The 19,604-nt window shown below is 39.3% G+C and overlaps 1 protein-coding gene across 5 annotated transcripts in view; it reads right to left on the bottom strand.

Moving 5' to 3' along the window:
- The window catches only part of TPD52L1 (TPD52 like 1), a 126,241-nt gene that overhangs the window by 22,464 nt on the left and 84,173 nt on the right, over positions 1-19,604 (bottom strand). Inside the window, exons 4-7 of one of the 5 annotated variants that reach the window (XM_060168132.1) lie at positions 17,390-17,491; positions 11,864-11,902; positions 9,219-9,279; positions 3,630-4,278 (exon numbers count right to left, since the gene is read on the bottom strand). In XM_060168132.1, the coding sequence (XP_060024115.1) occupies positions 4,150-4,278; positions 9,219-9,279; positions 11,864-11,902; positions 17,390-17,491 (331 nt within the window). In that variant the 3' untranslated portion in view covers positions 3,630-4,149. Of the gene's footprint in view, positions 1-3,629; positions 4,322-9,218; positions 9,280-11,863; positions 11,903-17,389; positions 17,492-19,604 lie in introns of those variants that run through there. The other 4 variants (XM_060168133.1, XM_060168134.1, XM_060168136.1 and 1 more) reach the window with 4 other exon arrangements.

A 19,604-nucleotide genomic window follows, 5' to 3' on the forward strand; every position in this document is an offset into this window, starting at 1 on the left:
GGTTCGCAGACCGGCTCCCCTACGCGGAGGGCAAGGAGAGACTGCAGAAGAGGCAGCCACTCCAGCTTAGTAGGTGGCCAGTTCATAAGCAAGGCAACTTACATATGCAGCTTGTCTGGGGCGGCCTCAAGACAAGATCTCTGCACTCGCCTGTCAGAATCTTGAGTTTATATAGAAGCTTTAACTGGCTTCAGTCAGTCATGTGTACCGTCCAGATGGTCTCAACCATTACCGTCACAAGGCAGCTTCCTGAAACAGCTCCTAGTGTGGGAATGGTAGGTGGAACACACATTACACGCATAGGGATGAGGGTGAGTAGCCTCCAATTGCCTGGGCCCAGCTCTCTGGTCAGCTGGTGGTCACATCCTCCTGATGACCTCCAACATGAACGCAACAAAAACAATTCCTTGTTACCTCTTGGTAATGAGGAAGAGACTACCCCGCACTCAAAAAGAGGAGCGGCTGGAAGGGTTGGTCTGCAGGGGGCACCTCAGGCTAGTTCTCCCTGCCTGGTCCCTGGGGCTGATCTGGGTCGGGTGGAGGTGGGGGTGGTTCTATCTCCAAAACAGTTCCTTGTTTTCCCATTGTCTGTGGGCTACCATTTCCCTAGCTCTTACGTAATTCTCAATGCCCTTATATTTGACAAATACTAATTCTAACAGAATGGCCAACCTGTTCGTCTTAAAATCTTGTAACGTATGCTCTGGGATAAATGACTAACAAAGTGCCTTGGGAGGAGCATCCTCTGTACCCAGCATTTTTATTTAAGTAACTTGCCAGTCTTTATAGACAAAGTGAGATTGGGGATGATTTCTATGGGAGACTTAGGATTATGTTATTTGTGGTTTGCCTTGATATATATACTCTTTATGGTAGAAACTGAAAGTCAAGTAGAAATGCAGAATAAAGCATTTTACCATTCTTAAATAAAGATTATCAAAAATAACCGTAAGACTTTGCCAAATACAGTTTGAAATTATATTTGAACGCCAAGTTTGAAGAAGTTGCTTTACATGTCATATTTAAATCACTTTTTAACCTTATCACCACCTTCCTTTATTGTACCTATCCACACTCCAATTTAATAAAAAGGGAGAGGAGAGGCTTGGGGTTAAAGTTCATAACCTTATGCACCATTTTACAGTGAAGTTCAACAACTTTCAAGCTGATGGGTAATTTTGGAACAATGCACTGTGGCAGAAGAGCCGCTTAGATTCCCAGAGTTCTCTTCACGTTGACCACTGTGAGTGGCATGGCTTATCAGGACAGTTTGTTCTGTTGTCTATGGTTCAAGAGCAGATTTATAAGAAAATGTGTAATTTAGGGAAAGATACAGATTGCTTTGCTGGCATGACCTACCAATAGTCATAGTCTATGAGATTTGAGTTTAAGATAAATTTGCAGTGTAAATTTCTGAATATTTTCCATCAAAGCAACAGGATTTTAAAAGTAATGAATGGTTAAGTTACAGAATGGCTTACTTAAAAAGTTTATTTTGTAATCACAATTCACATTGGAGTTTTCAATTATTGAGATGCATTTTTGGTATCATACATGTTGTGGCATTTCGTATACTTGGCTGGCCTGACCTGAAGTCGTTTTGATTTGTTAGCAAAAGGCTATGTCCATTGCGTGCAAATACTGTTCAGTACTTGTGGAACACTTTAAACGACTGCATGTGAACTAAGCCCAGCTGGACAAAATAGGGCAACTCAGCGGCCAGTCAAGTTGGGACATACTTGCCTGTGCAAAGTCAGGGAGACACGAGCAGCTCCTGAGTGAGTAAGCAGTGAGAAGATGAGACCTACCAACCAAAAACTGATTTAATTATTCTACTCACACATCTCATGACAAAATGAAAAAAGAGATGTCATGGCCATTATATCGCTCCCAGATGAGAGGGCATAATTTTAATTAAAAACAAACTTTTCAATTAATAGAGGTGATGTGAATATAGTTTTTAAAAAACTGATGAAATTAGAATTTTTGAAGAATGGTTTAAAATAAACAGCTAGGGACTTTCCTGGTGGTCTAGTGGTTAAGACTCCATGCTCCCAATGCAGGGGACCCGGGTTCGATCCCTGGTCAGGGAACTAGATTCTGCATGCTGCAACTAAGACATGGCGCAGCCAAAAAAAATTTAAATAAATAAATAAAACAAACAGATAAAATATATTTTATTTTATTTTAGCTTTGAGGCATTAACACTAATTTTCTTGATTATTTTTCTACCTAATTTTAATACTGTGTTTTCAGATTGTAGGGTTGAGACTATTGTGTGCAGAAATGGGTTGGTGAATGAAAATACATTTATAGCAACATAACTGCATTTTCTAATACAATGCAGGGTGCTGAATGCAATCAAAACAATGGCAGTGAGTTTACAAAAGGTGACCAGGCAACTGCAGATTGGTCACAGAGAGCCCGAGGACACGCTGTAGCAGGGGGTGAGCAACACAGTCACAAGCCAGTTTGGCTTCAACCAGCAGGCTGGAAGGATAAATTAGGGAGAATGCCAACGCTCCTACTGGCAGGGCTCCTTTGTCCCCTCTGCTTCAAGTTTATAGCCCCACACCTATTGCTCCTGAGATTTCAGGCCTCAGAGATATGTGGCCCTGAACCAGTTCGCTTTTCAGTTAGGTGTATGGATTGTCCTGCTGCATTAACTTCAATGGAGGTTTTTAGGTTGGTCTTACTTCACTATTTACATATATCCACTTCTATTTAATAATAAGTTAAAAAATGAACAATGGGGCTTCCCTGGTGGCGCAGTGGTTGAGAGTCTGCCTGCCGATGCAGGGGACGTGGGTTCGTGCCCCGGTCCGGGAAGATCCCACATGCCGCGGAGCGGCTGGGCCCCTGAGCCATGGCCGCTAAGCCTGCGCGTCCGGAGCCTGTGCTCCACAACGGGAGAGGCCACAACAGTGAGAGGCCCGCGCACCGCAAAACAAAACAAAAAACAATGAACATACTATCTCTCTATATTATGTATATTATATGTATTATATATTATTTATATATAATATAATTATATATATTGCTATCTATATTATGTATGTTATGTGGATTATATATTATTTATATATAATAGTTATATATATTGCTTATTTAAATTGTGAATTTTTAGTTGGTAGGTCTATTCTACATTCTACAGTGTACATTTAAAAAATGTAGCTATAGGAAGCTACTAACAACAAATGCTACCTAATAACAAATGTATGTTCCCATTTAGAAGAAAAAAGAAGCATATGATGTGGAAGGTAAACAGTACTGCAGAAATCTGGTTGTACCGATTGATGCTTTTTTCATTCTTGTGAGCAATTTGCAAACTGGAAACCGTTGCAGAGCCCTGCTTCTCCCATTTTCTAGCAGTTCCCTTTTCAGCTATCGCTTGCCTACTTAACTCAGTAGTTACCAAGTTAACTACTACTCTAGGTAGATTAGAGAGAATTTTAGAATTGTAGATTGTTTCAGCATCCTAAGGTAGTTGAGGTTATAATTACTTACATATCCTCTCTCATATTTTCCAAATTAGCAGAAGTTGGTTTAAAATAGCATCTGCAGAATTATACCTACCACCTTTCAAGGTCATCAGCAGACCTGAAACGTAAAGAAATTAAGAATTCAAAGTCATTAAAATCAATTATTTTAATTGCTTAAATAAACATAAGGAATTAAAGTAGGCGAGGGAGATCGGAAGCAGTTTGATGAAATTCTCAGTGTCATCCCATTCACTGCTAGAGACGGTCAGAAAGAGCCCCATCCTGTGGACAGAACTGAAAGGGGGCACTGAGCCTTCAAAGACATGCACTTCGTACAGGAGTCCAAACAAAAATCGAAGCAAATAATTAATAGCTACATGTTTGGAAAATATGTTGAATTACACAAAAAACAAGGGTCGTGACCAACTGTGTACCTGCTAGAGCCGACATTTTAAAAGATGACAATCTATGAATACTAAAGTGTGATGGTCACGTGGTCCATCATCAACGCAAATTCAAGTGGAAATCATTTAATTAAACTTTCAGGAGAAGCCATTTGAAGAACAAGGTCAAGGCCTGGGTCTTCCAGTGGGATTCTGGTCTTCATATCCGGATGCGCGCGGGCAGGGCAGGGTCCCTGGAGGCGGCTGCGGGCGCAGGCGGGGCCCTAGCACTGCAGCTCCTCCCCCTCGGCCCGCCGGGGGCCGCCGGCCGAGCTCTGCGCGCTGGCTTGGGCCGTGGAGCTTAGCACCTCCTCGAAGCTGCCTCCGCCGTGGTTCGTCCCGCCTACTTTCGTCTGAAACGGGTTGAGACGCACACATGCAGTTATTTCGTTATTTCTGTAATTTTAAAAATAAGATCGATTGCTTTCAAGTTCACAAATATACTTGTCTTCTTGAAAGGGGATGCAAAGGATGTAGAGAAGTTAGTTTCCTTTAGCAGGGGGCTAGGATATCATTCATATTTGGGTTCTGCGACTGGACTCGAAACTTTAATTTGTACAGATTTAGCGACTCTCTGTCTCTTCTACATCTAAAATTCTCAGTCCCTTCAGGGGCATATGCAGATCTGTGGATTTGCACCATCTACTCACTCACCCAGAGAACCGATTTAATCAAATGGAATGGGATATTAGATAAATTCCCCCAATTTCACAAATGTGTGAATGCCTTTTAGTGACTCCAGCTTGAGTTTTCCATTTGGGATTTAGCAAGGCAATCTGGATTTCCGAAAAATGTCTCTTGAAAAGCAGAGTGGCTCAATGGAACATGATTTCTGGTTTCTAATACTTTGAGAGTTGGAGATGAATCATGGCTTAAGCACTGCTCCTCTCACATCTTTCCAGGCAGTTGTCTTTACAGGAGGAATATACCTTAAAATGCAAAGTTATGATGTTTTACGAAGCTCTCTTTTTGTGTACTTGTTATTGGCTAATAAGAATATAGTCAGGGGCTTCCCTGGTGGCGCAGTGGTTGAGAATCTGCCTGCCAATGCAGGGGACACGGGTTCGAGCCCTGGTCTGGGAAGATCCCACATGCCGTGGAGCAACTGGGCCCGTGAGCCACAATTACTGAGCCTGCGCGTCTGGAGCCTGTGCTCCGCAGAGAACAAGAGAGGCAGCGATAGTGAGAGGCCCACGCACCGCGATGAAGAGTGGCCCCCACTTGCCACAACTAGAGAAACCCCTCGCACAGAAACAAAGACCCAACACAGCCATAAATAAATAAATAAATTTTAAAAAAATTTTAAAAAAAGAATATAGTCAGGAAGAAATCAATTTATAATTAAGAAATATAGTTAAGTATTTTGAAAAATTCCTGATTATAAGTTCTCTCAAAAGAATATTTAATGGTCCAAAATGCTTAATGCAAGTCTTGTTAATGGCCACATCGGCCTTCGTCTAACCATTAACAATATGGAAAAATACTCTGAGGAAAAGAAAGGTATAGAAGATGTTGCTCTTCCCAAAATGCTGTCTACACCTCACTGTCACTTATGATCACTCACAAGGACATAAACCACACTGGGCAATGTACCTGCCAATTGCCTGGGCTGCCCTTTTAAAACCTTAACCAGGATTTAAAAGCAGTTCAGTCATCGCAAATCACACACGAACTTTTCTCCCATTGACACTAAAATCCCTCTCAGCCTCTGTAAATTCAGTTACTAAGTTGAATTTTTCCACTCTGCTTGGGATTGGAAAACTCATTCTGGAAAGTGACAGATTATAAATATTTTAGGCTTAGGAACCACATCATCTCTGTCACAAATACTCAAATCAGCCATTGTAGAAAGCAGCCGAGATAATACATAAGTGAATGAGCATGGCTGTGTTCCATACAGGCTGTATGAATGGACAGTGAAATGTGAATTTCATGTAATTTAATTTTCAAATCACAAAATACTGTTCTTCCTTTGATTTTTTTTAAACCATTAAAAAAAAAAGTGAAAACCACTCTTAGCATACAGACAGCTCAAAAATAGGCAACCAGCTGAATCTGGCCCATAAACCTTAGTTTGCAGACCTCAGGGACAGAGCACTGATTCCTCCTCCACTCTGTGCTATCTTAGCACTGGAAAGAAGCAGGGGGTTGGTTTCAACTATCTGATTGTTCACTATGGTTATTTCTTTCCCGAGAGAGGCAAGGTTAATTCAATGTAATTAACTCTATTAATAGTTCCCATCTTCCTCTTTAGTCGCATTCTCTTTAGCAACAGAAGTCACACACAGTGTTGAAATCAGGTGAATACCAATTACTGATGTTTTCTTCTGGGCTTTGTTTTGTTCTTCTCTTCTAGTTCTTGATTTCTCAAATCAAAATAGAAAAATAAAGAGGGAGGAAACCACTTGGAAATAAAGCAGTTTGGCCAAGAAAGGAGTGGACTAAAGGGGTTTCCTAACCATGCGGGTTTAATAACTACACACGACAATACTTTAGCCAAGGACCTCCTTAAGCAGAGATGTGAACAATAAGCTTCTCCCGGACCCTTCCCTTCAAAATGGTTTTTCATCCAAGAAGTTGTCACTGTGTCCCCAACACTATAACTGCTCTTTGCAAAAAAATTTTATTTGAATTACTGAACTGGGCTTCCTGATCTTTCTTAATAAAAGTATCCGGTTGAAAGGACACAAAGAAACAGTAAGTATATCTTACCTTTTTTTATGGTTTTAATTCAGGCCATACAATGTGCTCACCAAAAAGTAAGGGCACTAAAAATATGTTCTGCTTGACATGGGTGCAGAACGGTCAGAGGGGATGTAGTTGTTCATGATTCACTGGAACATAGTAGAACGTTCCAAATATGGTTTCATAGGAGCTGATTCTGGGTCTGTTTTCTGTTTGCTTGTTTTAGATGAAATAGAAATTGTGTTTATTGAGTGTACAGGTGACACCAGCCAAGATGTCAAGTAATAATACATTGATGTATTACAAGGATGTAGGCAGAAAGGACTAAATTTTATATGATTTTGATGAACTGGCAAGTTTTTCATGGGAAATCAAACTATCTACACAATTGGGTATAAAATAAGAACTATCCATTGGGTGCAAATGCCAGATGGTGTGACAGATTGTGTGCAAAGATGGCAGGAACGGACCTCGCTTCACAGCAGAACATTACTTCTAATAGAACACAAATATGAACACGATTCCCTCTAAGTGGTGTTTGAAAAATCAAGCTTAAAGCAGGATGTGTGAGTGGAAATACAGCATATAGACCTGCAAGGAATTTCACTCATCTGTACTGATTCATGAGTCATTCCCTCAGCAGGAAATAACCTCAGGATTGAAAAGTTACAGAAGTTTTGGAGAAGATTCAGAACACAAAAGAAAACTATGCAGAAAATAAACTATACACAGAAGGGTTAAATATCTATTGTTTAGTCTGGAGGGAAAAAAAGGAATGAGAAGTTTGTAATTATTGAGGAAGTGGGAGGTCTGACACACAGCATGACTATTAGCTATTCTCTTGTTGCCTGTGTGGGCAGAGAAAGAGAAACTAGGTGGTGGGTGGGCTGTGAGTCTTGTTAAACCCATGGACAATCATGCAGACATAGAATCTGCTTTCAGGAGGTCTTGACACAGGCTAGTATCCAGTTGGCTGAGTTAGTTTTGTGCATGTCTGAGGAAGGAGGCAGGCTCTGTACCTTCCATCCGGATGCGGTGAGAAAAGTGAGAGGCTGACAGTGTGGATCAGACACTTATCTCATATATGAACTGTGAGCTAACCAGAGTTTCCTAAAAGCAAATGAAAACAGGTTGTTCTTTATTCTTCTTTTGCTTCTTCATACCTCCTTCTTCTAAAGAAAACCTAAAAAGCACAACTTCTCCTATGTCAGAACTTGACAACAGAATCCATCCTTCTTGGATTGTCTTAAGGCTGAGAACCAAATGTTGAGAAATTAACTCCTGGGGTTTTTGGAATCTTTTGTTTTGAAACTAGATATTCTGGCATGAGAAACGTCTGTGACACTGCAGGTCTCTACCCATAAAAAGTTTTTCCTACAAACAGCGGCAATTTAATGGCTCCTCTGGGTCCCTAAATAAATGATAATGTTGACAGGCAGAGCAGTAAAACTGCACAACTAGAGACTGCTGGTAAATGAAATCAACGAAAGCATGGTAAATGTTGAGTAATAATTTCATTCTTGAGCCTTAAACACCTAATCGCAGGTCTGGAAAAGAGAAGACTACGTGAAAGCCTCTTCTAAGGGGAAAGACCCTCCAGGTCAAAATCAATGAGCATCTAAGACCTCGACTAAGGAAAAAATTATACCCTCACAGACTAATCTGGCAGCACATGTGAGGGTCATATGATTCAGAAGCAGCTGGGTAATCAGCACGAGCCTATATGTGCTTTTGATCTGATTAAAGATCACACATATTCTTAATTTTCCTAGTAATAGGGAAATATAGAAATGGATTGTATGTAAAATAGTGATAATGATATCAAGATGTAATTAAGTTTAGGTGGTATCTTTAAAAAATCTTAGTAGTATCAATGACTTTTCGTGTTTTAAACGTTCTATACAGTTAGGACTAGACTGATTTTTACTTTTGCTCTTTTTATCCTCTGTACGTTAACTTATCTATGCTCAAACAATAAATTCAATGATTTTTTTTTTTTAGCACCTACTATAGAACAGGCATACTTTCAGTTTATACCCAGGGAACAAATGCACTATTACAAAATAATGCATTTTGTGATTCAGCTTTACTTTCCCTCCATGATAACCACGCTGTGCTGTGCTCAGTACGTGAGTGGAGTAGGCAAGTGGTGTTGATGGGCGGTGGATGGCAGGATAGCGCATGGAACCAAGTTCATTTCTACTGGTCCGTGTCCAAACCAGAGGAGCTCTGAGCTGTTACTGAACTTTCACTTACACTCTAATTTCAGAGTTCACAGATCCTTTGTCCTATCCACAGTCATCTATCACATATCTGCTTCTTGGGGGATAGCATTAAGAGTTCTAACCAGTGAACAGATCAACACAAATCCCAATTCGCTTTCATGAACAGTTCACTTCTGAATGATTTATTTATATAAACAACTTGGTATGGCTACAGTAACACTATTCAATATTGGTTTTCTTTATAGATTTATATGTGAAGAAAAGTGACTCTGTGCAGTGCTGCCTTCAAATGCTGGTAGCCCCGCCTTTGGAGCCAATGGCAGCAACGCCTAAGCTGTCCTGATTCAACGAACCCAGCGACACAAAATTCACTTCATCTGTACCTTAAGGCTTGTGACAGTTGTCTCAACCCTCTCCTCAAATGATTTGAAAGTAGGAGAATTCCTAAAATAACAAAAAAAGAGAGGTCAGCTCCGAAGACCTAGCTGTCTTAGCAATCGTGCTGTGCTGCCTGTTTTCTGCTCTTACTTGCAAACATCACCTCTGCACCAGAGTTAGTTGCTGACTTGCCACCTACACCAACCATGTTTTCAAATTTATTTCACTTCTGCTAGGTTAGATTCAGAAACCATAACCCGACATGGAATTTTTCTAAGTAAAATAGATAACTATAGAATAAATAATATAGCATTTGGCAAGGATACAACTGTAATAATTCCATGGTGCACCGTACATCATTTCCAACGAGTCAAAGGAGTGATAGCTTAATTTTTCATTTACTAATTAATTGTTTCTATCGTAACACTCCTTCTCCCAGCTCAGTAATTTTATAACCAATAGAAAGTCTATCTGAAGAACATCACATTCGAGTTTTCCCACTTGGAATTTTAAAAGTCATTTATTTTAGTCAATGTGACACAAGACAGAAATAGCTAAAGGAAAAAAAAGGTTCAGATGTTTTCAAACTTTAAAGTTTTAAAACTAAGCATTTTCTCAACATCCAGGAAGCAGTGTTTCTGAAAGTCAGTGCGCCCATTATTTTAGGTTGAAATATACTCACTACTTGTTTAATGCTTGATCAAAATGGTGCTATTGGCACGTGTTATATTTCCTCCCAAAGAAGATACACTTACTTGTTCTTACCAGACAGAACCTTTGCTGTCTATCGACAATTTATTTGTGACTCATTCACTGTGTTAAATAATCTACATACCATCTTGTAACTTTAAGATTTAGATCTTTATCTGGTGCTTTTTGGTTTCCTATACTGGATTTGGCCACATGACATTATGAGTTAATGACATCATTACCATTAAAAATGATATCACCAAGTCCAACTAAGGAAACAGGAACTGAATTAAAAATGTGTCTTAAATCTTGTGTTCACGTTGGCTTTCAGCAACGACTGCCATCATTTTCAGGTCAAAAAATTCAACTGAACGTTACTATACTTGAAAAGCCACTTGCTATTCTCTCGAGTGCAGAAGAAATAAAATAAGAGGAATGGCCTAAAGAAACTTCATAAGGACGGATGGTTATAAAATACGGGCTTCACTGTATGGTGTGGGCTGTAGCATGGCTCTAATACTATCAAGAGGAAACTAATGTAGAGGATATGTTTTCGAATGAATTTGGCTTCATTAGGGATTGTCTCCCAAGACTCTGATGCTCCGGATGGTCACAAATGCATTTGCATCCAGCCTGTATGAAGTAACAGTGGTGAGTTCAGAGGGCGCAAGCATGGCATCACACCTTGTATATGACTCAAACATGAGTCGAATTCCTGTGAGGAATCCTCCACCATACCTGTCTCATGATGAAATCTTAGTGAAATTACATAAGAATGATTCAGAAGTGTACACTTATTAGCACTTTACTTCCACTGCATGTTTTATTTGGCCAAGCTGGTCACATGACTAACTACCTGTCATCCATCAGTTGCACAGGACCACAGTGGGCAGACAGTTCAGCCTAATGGTTCATGGTTTATGTTAGTTGAGCAAAACCTTTTTTTTTTTTTTAAAGTTAATTTCAGGCAAGCTCACAAGGAATACATTTGACCCATAAGTCACTAGATGGATTCCTGGTTCACAGAGGAAAACCATATATTTTTTTCAAGGCTTTTTTGGACACCCAGACTTAAAATTTAACAAGTAAAGAAGCTCAGAGCTGCAGGCTGCACTGCTCAATTCTGGTGCCCTTATTCTAGGGGCAGCAAGTCATTCAAATATGAACTAAGCCATCTTGAATCTATGCTCTCTACTTACCACCAAATTAGGGAAATCAAATGCTGTGGTTAAACTTCCAAAGTAACCACATAACCCCAGTGTAGAAGAGACATCATCAGATATATAAAACAGACATTCCTCTAATCAAATTACACTAGAGTGCATGCTGGGGAATACAGAGAAACTATTTATTCAGATTTAATCATGTCATATACAACTACAAACTTGTAGCACTGCAAATGACCCTGGAAAGAATTTGGCTTCAGTGGGCTCAAACTATTTAGAGTAACTGAACTCCCTCTAGAATGTATTCACACCACAGTATATGATATAAAGCAGGAAGAAGAGGCACAGTTCTGACTGAAGTGAGGGAGGGTCCCAGAGACTAGATCCCCTCCCCTGGAGCCCCAACCAGGGCAGCCCAAGGAAGCACTAGGGCTCCTGGAAGCACCAAGGGAAGAGCAGTAAAGCTGGTTCTAGCCTCTTATTTTTAAACATGATGAAAATGCTGTCACTGAGGTGACCTTCCCAAGGCTGCCAAGTTCACCCCTCAGGTCACACAAATCAAGAGTGGCTGGACTTAACCCAGTGTGTCTGGTCAATAGCCCAAGCCCATGACACCTACAATACTTATACAGGGTTGTCAGCCTTTCTTCCTGAGGGCCCTCAGAAAAGAGCATAAGATAGGTCATGGCATTTCCCTTTATATAAAGAAGGGAAAAACCCACAAAGTATCAATAAAGTTAACACTTCATGCACATTATACACTGATATTATGTAAAATAATTTACACAGATTACCTCATAGCAGGCATACTTATGGAATGGCGAATGGAGTAGCTTCAGGGCAAAAGCAGATTAAAGGGAAAAAAAAAAGAAAGAAAAAAAGATAGCACAATATAAGTACATGAGAAACTCCCTATTCACAGTTTCAAAACAGCAATTTCAAATATCTGAAGTGTTCCCTGCACACCCCACCAAGATGAGATTTGTTTTTGTTGGGTAGGATGGGCCACAGTCACTTCCAAAGGAATAAGGAGACCCGGTGGTCCATGGCTGCATATTATTCCACTTCCTGTAGGTTCCCTGTAGGCCAGGGAGGAGAGGAGGAGACTGTCTGGTTTGCCCTAGGTCAGCCCAACAGCTGGTGGACATGCTCACCTGGTCCAGCTCCCTTCTCCTGTTCAGGAAGACAGTAAGGGGCAAGGAGCAGTGCCTAGCACATCGAGCCAGGCAGCTAAAAGCTAATCATTCCATTGTAGAGAACTGTGTGTAGTTAACACGAGTCAATCAAGGAAACACATGCCAGGTAAACGCAATTCACACAGTCCAACGTGGTGGCAGGGCTTCTGCATCCATCCCAGGACATCTAGTACAAAGATCAACTTTTCTGAGAACTCTTAAGATCATCAGCCTTCTCACCCTGTTGATCCTACAGCGGCTAACTTGTCTTCCCTCTGATCGACTGCCTGTTATTTCTACGTGAGTTCCACTCGGAAATCAGGCTGCAGGAAGGGAGCAAGCAAAATGGGGTCCATTTTCCTAGGCTAGCATGCCCTCATCCAATTTCCACCACAGTCCCGGCCTTCTCTTCTCCCAGGAAGCTAACAGGTAGGGGATCAGACTCATCACCTTCCCCAACAATATCCACTGAGGTCATCAGTAGGGGCGGCACTTTACTAGAACTCAGAAAGAAAAGGACAAAGAAGTGCAGGGGATACTTACGGTCTTACCCTAGACACTCCATTTAGAAATCATAGGCAAATATTTCCTCATAAGTTACATTAAAAAAAGAATTACTAAAAGAACTTCATCAGCATTATAAATTATTCATCTCTTTAAATACAGGTAGTTTTCTTAATAAAAAAAATTTTTTTAAGGCATGTAATAAGATTCTACCTAAAAGGAGGCTTAATTCAGAGACCTGGGACTGACAGTTGCACACTTGCTAACATTTGAGCTCTTCCGGTGGCCTTTCTCCTCTTCAACTTCAGAAGGTACAGAGAGTTGAAGGTAAATCATCTGCCTAAGTAACAGTTACTAGGAATTCAGAAAAACACAACAATCCAGAGGAAAAAACTCCTGTTTCTCAACTTCACTTTCTGAAAGTTTCGTAAACATACGCAACTCGTAATTGCCACTTTCCTCTTCTTTGAATCTAAGGACCTCTGCCAGTGTAAGAAGGCATGATGCAGAAGGAGATTCCTGAGGGATGGCTCAGCAAGTGAAAGTCGTGTAAATGATTCAGAAGTGAGATACACAGGGGTTGAAATAGATTCAAATGCATTAGGTGCCCTATACTCTGTAACTCTCCCTGGTTGTGAACACTCTCAGCAGCAGAGACCTGGTCTTTGGCTGAAGCGCACCCACAGTGGGGCTCCGGGGAGGAAGGGAGCTGCTAGGGAGCTGGCAGGGCCCTGGGGGCAGCGCTTACCCGATGGAGTGAGACCTGCAGCCGGAGCAGCACAGGAGAGAAGAGCAGGAGCAGGGTTAGCACATCAGGATGCAAGGAACCGGCCTCACTGCCCACTGTCCCCTCTTTGAAGAGCCCCAAGGAAAAGACGAGGGGACCCCATTTGTTACTCTTTTTGAATACACTGACTTTTTAATGTCTTCACAATTACTTTACCAACCTACCGTATGTGTGCTTCTCACTATTTTTCTCATGGACATATAGAGGTGGCTGGATTCTCTAATAAAGTCACACGCCTCCTCCAAAGATTTCCTCTCCACTAGATCACACGCAGTTTGAACAAATTCACCGAGAAGTCCCAAGAAGATGGCAACATTATTAATATAAAAGTGATTCTAATAGCTTGCATTTCTTCAGAGTACTTTCATAAATGTGACCTTATTTTAACTTCAGAGAAAACAGTCTAGTTAGGTAGCTATTAACCACGTTACCTGACAGGTGGAGAAGAAGCCAGAGCAATTCCGTGACCAGGCTCAGGGGCCTTCACTTAGTGGCCGTCAGGAGAAAATGAGAACCTTAGCTCAGGAAATCTTATTTATTTTTATAAAACATCTAAATTAAATCCTAACATAGCGCTTTTCATCCAGTTATTAAAAGGCCCAAATTCTAGGTTTTCAAAACCTGTAAGCATTAACTTTTAATTATTTTAAAGAAAAACTGAGAGGATATTCCCTGGAGGTCCAGTGGTTAGGACTCTGAGCTCTTACTGCCAAGGGCCTGAGTTCGATCCCTGTTCGGGGAACTAGGATCCCGTAAGCCTCGCGGTGCAGCCAACAACAACAACAACAACAACCACCAAAAAAAAAAACCCCACAAAACTGAGAGGTACTGTTTTTCTTCTCAGGTATCTGAATTTTTCTGTCAATCTTTTTGAAGAAGTTCAGAAATTTGTTCCCAGAATTCACAAAAGAATTTTATGGTATAACCAACAAAATATAAAATAATATGATACTTTCAAACTGAAAAGGGGTTCAAAGTAAAATGCCTGTGATAAAATTTTAAAATTTCCCCACTATCATTTTATAAATTGGCAAATTAATTTGAACGAAAAATTTAAAACTTACTAATTGTTCTCTTTTGAGAATCGTTATTATATTAAACTTAAATACTTTTCAAATATGACTTTTACATATATTACTTGTTCTAGTATAAAAGTAACAATTCTTTGTAAAACTTTCTGCTTTCAGAGAGAGTTATCTTCATTTATTTCAAATGTTAGATATTATAGTTTGAGAAAAATATAGGCCTGAAAATATAGGTCTACAAACTATTACAGGCCCATATTTGAATGTGGACTACATTTCCCAATATTTTTAGCCACAGTTTGTAATGGAAGTTTTGTATCCTCTACACAGAGCAATAATTAATGAAAAGTTTGGAACTCCTGGGAAACAGGTTATCCATTGTGCTAAAACAAAGCCACATTGAAACAGGAGGAAAGGCAGTCAACACAACCTTGATATTATGCCCAGCTCTTGTAGGAACATGAGTATGTCAACATGCTGCACGTGTGAAACACAGTCCTCGTTCTCTACAACTTATGAAACACACTGCACTCCTGTTCACGGACTCTCCCAATTTCAGTCCTGTGGGGTCACCTTGTAACTGAGACAGTCACTTAGTAAAGGTAAAAACTGGCATTTATTGAGTGCTTAATACATAGCAGGCTCTCTTTTGCTACTTGTATAATAAACTGAAGACGTTGTTACTTTTATCCCCGTTTATAACTGAGAACAGCCACAGATTCCTAGACGCCACCCAAGACCTACTGAGGTGCAACCTTGGAGAGAGAGGTGGAATCTGGGAATATGCACTTGTCAAGCTTCAGAGGTGTCCCTAAGGTCTGCTACCGTTAGAGAAACACTATTCTAGTCGGCAGTATGATGCCACTGAATCCCAGCGTTCAAGTGAAAGGTTTCAACTAAGTATGTGGAGAACAAACTTTATAAACATGACAAAATATATTTTCTTGGATATAACTGGTGATAAGGTCTTTCCTGTTTTAAGGAGTTATTTAATTAGTTTAGATAAATGTTTTAATGCCACTGAAATGACTGCAAATTTTTATATAATAAAGTTAGGGTTAATTCATAATCCAGAATATCTACCGTTCATCACACACTGCCTCTGAAGAATTTTAACTGCTTTTTGTTATTGCTTTCTTAGCAAAAATGAAGATAAAGCAATGTACTCAGATTCATGCACATGTACTTACTTAACTCTAGCCTCATGAATGCCAAGTTGTTAAGATGATGCATGAATTTGGGGCACAATCCAGTAATTTTTGACGTCAAAAAATAACTTAAACACAAAGATATAAATATTTGCCTCTAGGTATCAAAGCTGCAGGGTAACAAAGAAAGCAATAGTTTAAGAATCCAGTAAAATAATACACACATATTTTTTAAATATATATTTTAAATATATATTTAAATTTATATAAAAATTTATATATATATTTATTTATATATATAAAATATATTTAAATTTATATATATTAAATATATATTTATATATTAAATATAAATTATATTATAATTTATATTTAAATATATATTTAAATTTATATTTTAAATATAAAATGTACTTGAGAAGTTTTTAAAAAGTGAATTTGATTTCTAGAGAGAAAAATGACATTGATTTATACGAAAAATCTCTTAAGCATATCAGCCAAATTCAAAATAAACTATGAGAGGTATTTAAGCAAAAAAAATGAGAGTAACAACTCTATGTAAGAGAACTTCCTAGTACCTAATATGAAAAATAAAAATGGTCAATACTACATTGTTTTCCTGGTGCCTATAGTGAGGTCATTTGGTTCTCAGTTCAAAATCTTGATATTCACCCTAATTTTATATAACAGATACTGAAAATAACCAAAATGAACAAAGGGACTGGTTTAAACATTTTGCTACAGCTATGCACTGGAAGATAATACAGCCATTACAAATGAAGATGTAAGGACTTCCCTGGTGGTGCACTGGTTTGGAGTCCACCTGCCAATGCAGGAGACATGGGTTCGATCCCTGCTCCGGGAGGATCCCATGTGCTGTGGAGCAAATGGGCCCATGAGCCACAACTACTGAGCCTTTGAGCCTCGAGCCCGTGCTCTGCAGCGGGAGAGGCCACCGCAGTGAGAAGCCTGCACACGGCAACGAGAAGTGGCCCCTGCTCTCCGCAACTAGAGAAGGCCTGTGTGCAGTAACAAAGACCCGATGCAGACAAAAATAAATAAATAATTTTTTAAAAAATGAAGATGCAATAAACATTTATTAACATATTCACAATATATTGCTAAAGTAAAGAAAGAATACTACCAGGAGCATACACTATATGGTACCTTTTTAGAATAAAAGAATAAATATCTATGCATTTAGCATAGAAAAAATACATGTACTAGTTGGATATATACAAAAATGTAACCAAGAATAGTTTATCAGAGAATATTCCACTGAAGGCATATTAACTTATTGTTTAAATTACAGTGATTAAAATTCAGTGTGTGCTGCATTCTTTTGAAATCTCTCCTTATTACTGGTGATTAAAGGCACCCTCTATCTTCTATTTCTACTAGGTCGGGTCCTAGTGGAAAGGGCATCTCTGGGACCAGGCCCACTAAGCTGACCTTCAGGCAGAAAATGTCCCAATATAAAAATGTATCTCAGTCACCAATACTATCAGCCACATAAAATTTTAATCCAACTTAAAAAAAAAGAATGTGTTAGGAAGACCAGTTGATATATATATATATATATATATATATATATATATATATATATATATATATAAAATGCTCCCCTTCTCTCAGAAAGCCAAAGGCTTAGCCCCATTCCCGTGGTTCTTTCCCACAGTACCTCATGTCTCCAAACTTCTTGCTGATGGCCGTCCCAACGTTGCTGAAAGCTGCAGTTGCCTTCTGCCCTGCGTGACTCAGAGTTTCATGTGTTTTCTTGTAGCTAGAAATAAAACAAAAAATAAAACAGAGAAAGATAATATCATGATTTCCCATAAAACATGCATCGTACTTCTCTCTCCTGACTTTGAAAACTCCCTTTCCAAGCCAGATTTAGGAAGATGATCCACAGAAGTAATTGTTTCTATTCATTGTTTGGGGAGGATGGGTTGGTGGCCGCTCATCAGAGGGAAACTCAGACCATTAAATCTGAATTCAGGAAAAATATACATATATAAGTCCAGATCTGAATGTGCAGATCTTTAATCACAAACAGTGGAACTGCTCTGAGAGTAGAGAGTTATTCTTAAAGAGATGTATTAACTCTATGAAGTGACGATGAAAGCTCTAGCCATCAATGGTAACACGAATTAGAAAATGTATATTTCAAAGGGAAATTTAAGCTTTTACTGCTTATGTGGGTAAAAGTAACCATAAGATGGCAAAATAGAACTAGTTACTTAATTTTCAAATACTTAGAGCTGGGAATAAGAAGGGTGCATAATCTTAATATAGTTACTTTTTTTAAAACAGTTTTAGGAATATAGTACTGCAATGATCTGTTCACAAACCTATGTCCCCACAAGGCTGACTCCCTGAGGGCAAGGAAGCCATTCATCTTTGTGTCCCCAGTATGTGGCAGAGGGATACAGGGGAAACTTAATAAATATTAGAGGAATGAATCAATGATCAAAGAGGAAGCTCCTCTGTAGCTCTGAACTAGGAGTCATGACAGTAAGAACAATGCAGTGTGATGGGTTATAGAGAGAGAATGGACGGACTTGACAGGAGGTTATAAGCGACAAATGGAACAAGACGAATAAATTGGTTTAAGGTTTTGAGCATGGTGACAGGAAAGGCGGTGGTGTATCCACTGGGCTAGGAAATTTCTAAGTGTTAACTAATAAAGTAGAAAACAAAAGGCACTTAACCTGAGGGAATAAAAAGAAATCAGCCGAAAGTTTTGTACACCATTTCACAGTATATGTAAGTCAAGTCATTATGCTATACAGCTTAAACTTATACAGTGTTGTATGTATTATATTTAATTTAATATATCTCAATAAAACGGAAACAAACCAAACCAAAAAGTGTTCAACTGATTTTTAAAAAATAAACGAATTCTTTTTTTTTAACATCTTTATTGGAGTATAATTGCTTTACAATGGTGTGTTAGTTTCTGCTTTATAACAAAGAGAATCAGCTCTACATATACATATATCCCCATATCTCCTCCCTCTTGTGTCTCCCTCCCACCCTCCCTATCCCACCCCTCTAGGTGGTCACAAAGCACCGAGCTGATCTCCCTGTGCCATGCAGCTGCTATGTGGCTGCTTCCCACTATAAACTAATTCTTATAATGCACATACCATCTTCTTCCCATATATGTTGCTCCCAGGTAAGTTCCCCCAAAGCTCCTTGCTTAGCCTAGAACACTTGCATGCATATGGTACATCTAAGAAGACTATCCCCTGTGACATTCATTGTGTAGGAACTTCCGTTATCCCTCCCACCCTTCCACTTCCCACAAATCATCCGGCCCTAAATATACTATCAGACTCTACACAAATGCTTTAAAACATGCTCCTTGGTCTTCCTTGGGACTGAAATCACTTCATTAACATGGTATTCTATTATTCTTTTTTTGTTAGCAGGAAGGAATGAGTCTGATATTATCAGTACCGTATGTTATTTATTTACACAATGCCTGTTTTTCAGGAAGTGTAAAAATCAAGTATTATCTAGATGATAAAACCAAACCAAATATCCATTTACTAAACAGACATTTTCTAGGGAATAGGGAAAGACTGACAGGAAAAAGGGTCAAAGCAGAATTTGGTGAACGGGAGGTAATTTGTCTCTGGGGAGAGGTATGTGATTAGGGGAGGTGGACCCCAGACGGCTCTGGGTCAAGCAGCAAATGAGAAGTGGGAAGATGAAAGAAAGGAACAGCTTTTAGAATGTTTGCTTAATTTTGTTCGCTGCCAAGTTACAAAAATATCAGTTATTCAAATGACAACTTTCTTTTTACATTTCACTATAGGATGTTAGGTTTTAATTATGGCGGGAGAATATTTTTGATCATGTGAAATCATGGAATTGCAGGCAGATTACAC

Source organism: Lagenorhynchus albirostris, chromosome 12 (genome assembly GCF_949774975.1).
Source record: "Lagenorhynchus albirostris chromosome 12, mLagAlb1.1, whole genome shotgun sequence".
Classification (NCBI taxonomy): domain Eukaryota; kingdom Metazoa; phylum Chordata; class Mammalia; order Artiodactyla; family Delphinidae; genus Lagenorhynchus; species Lagenorhynchus albirostris.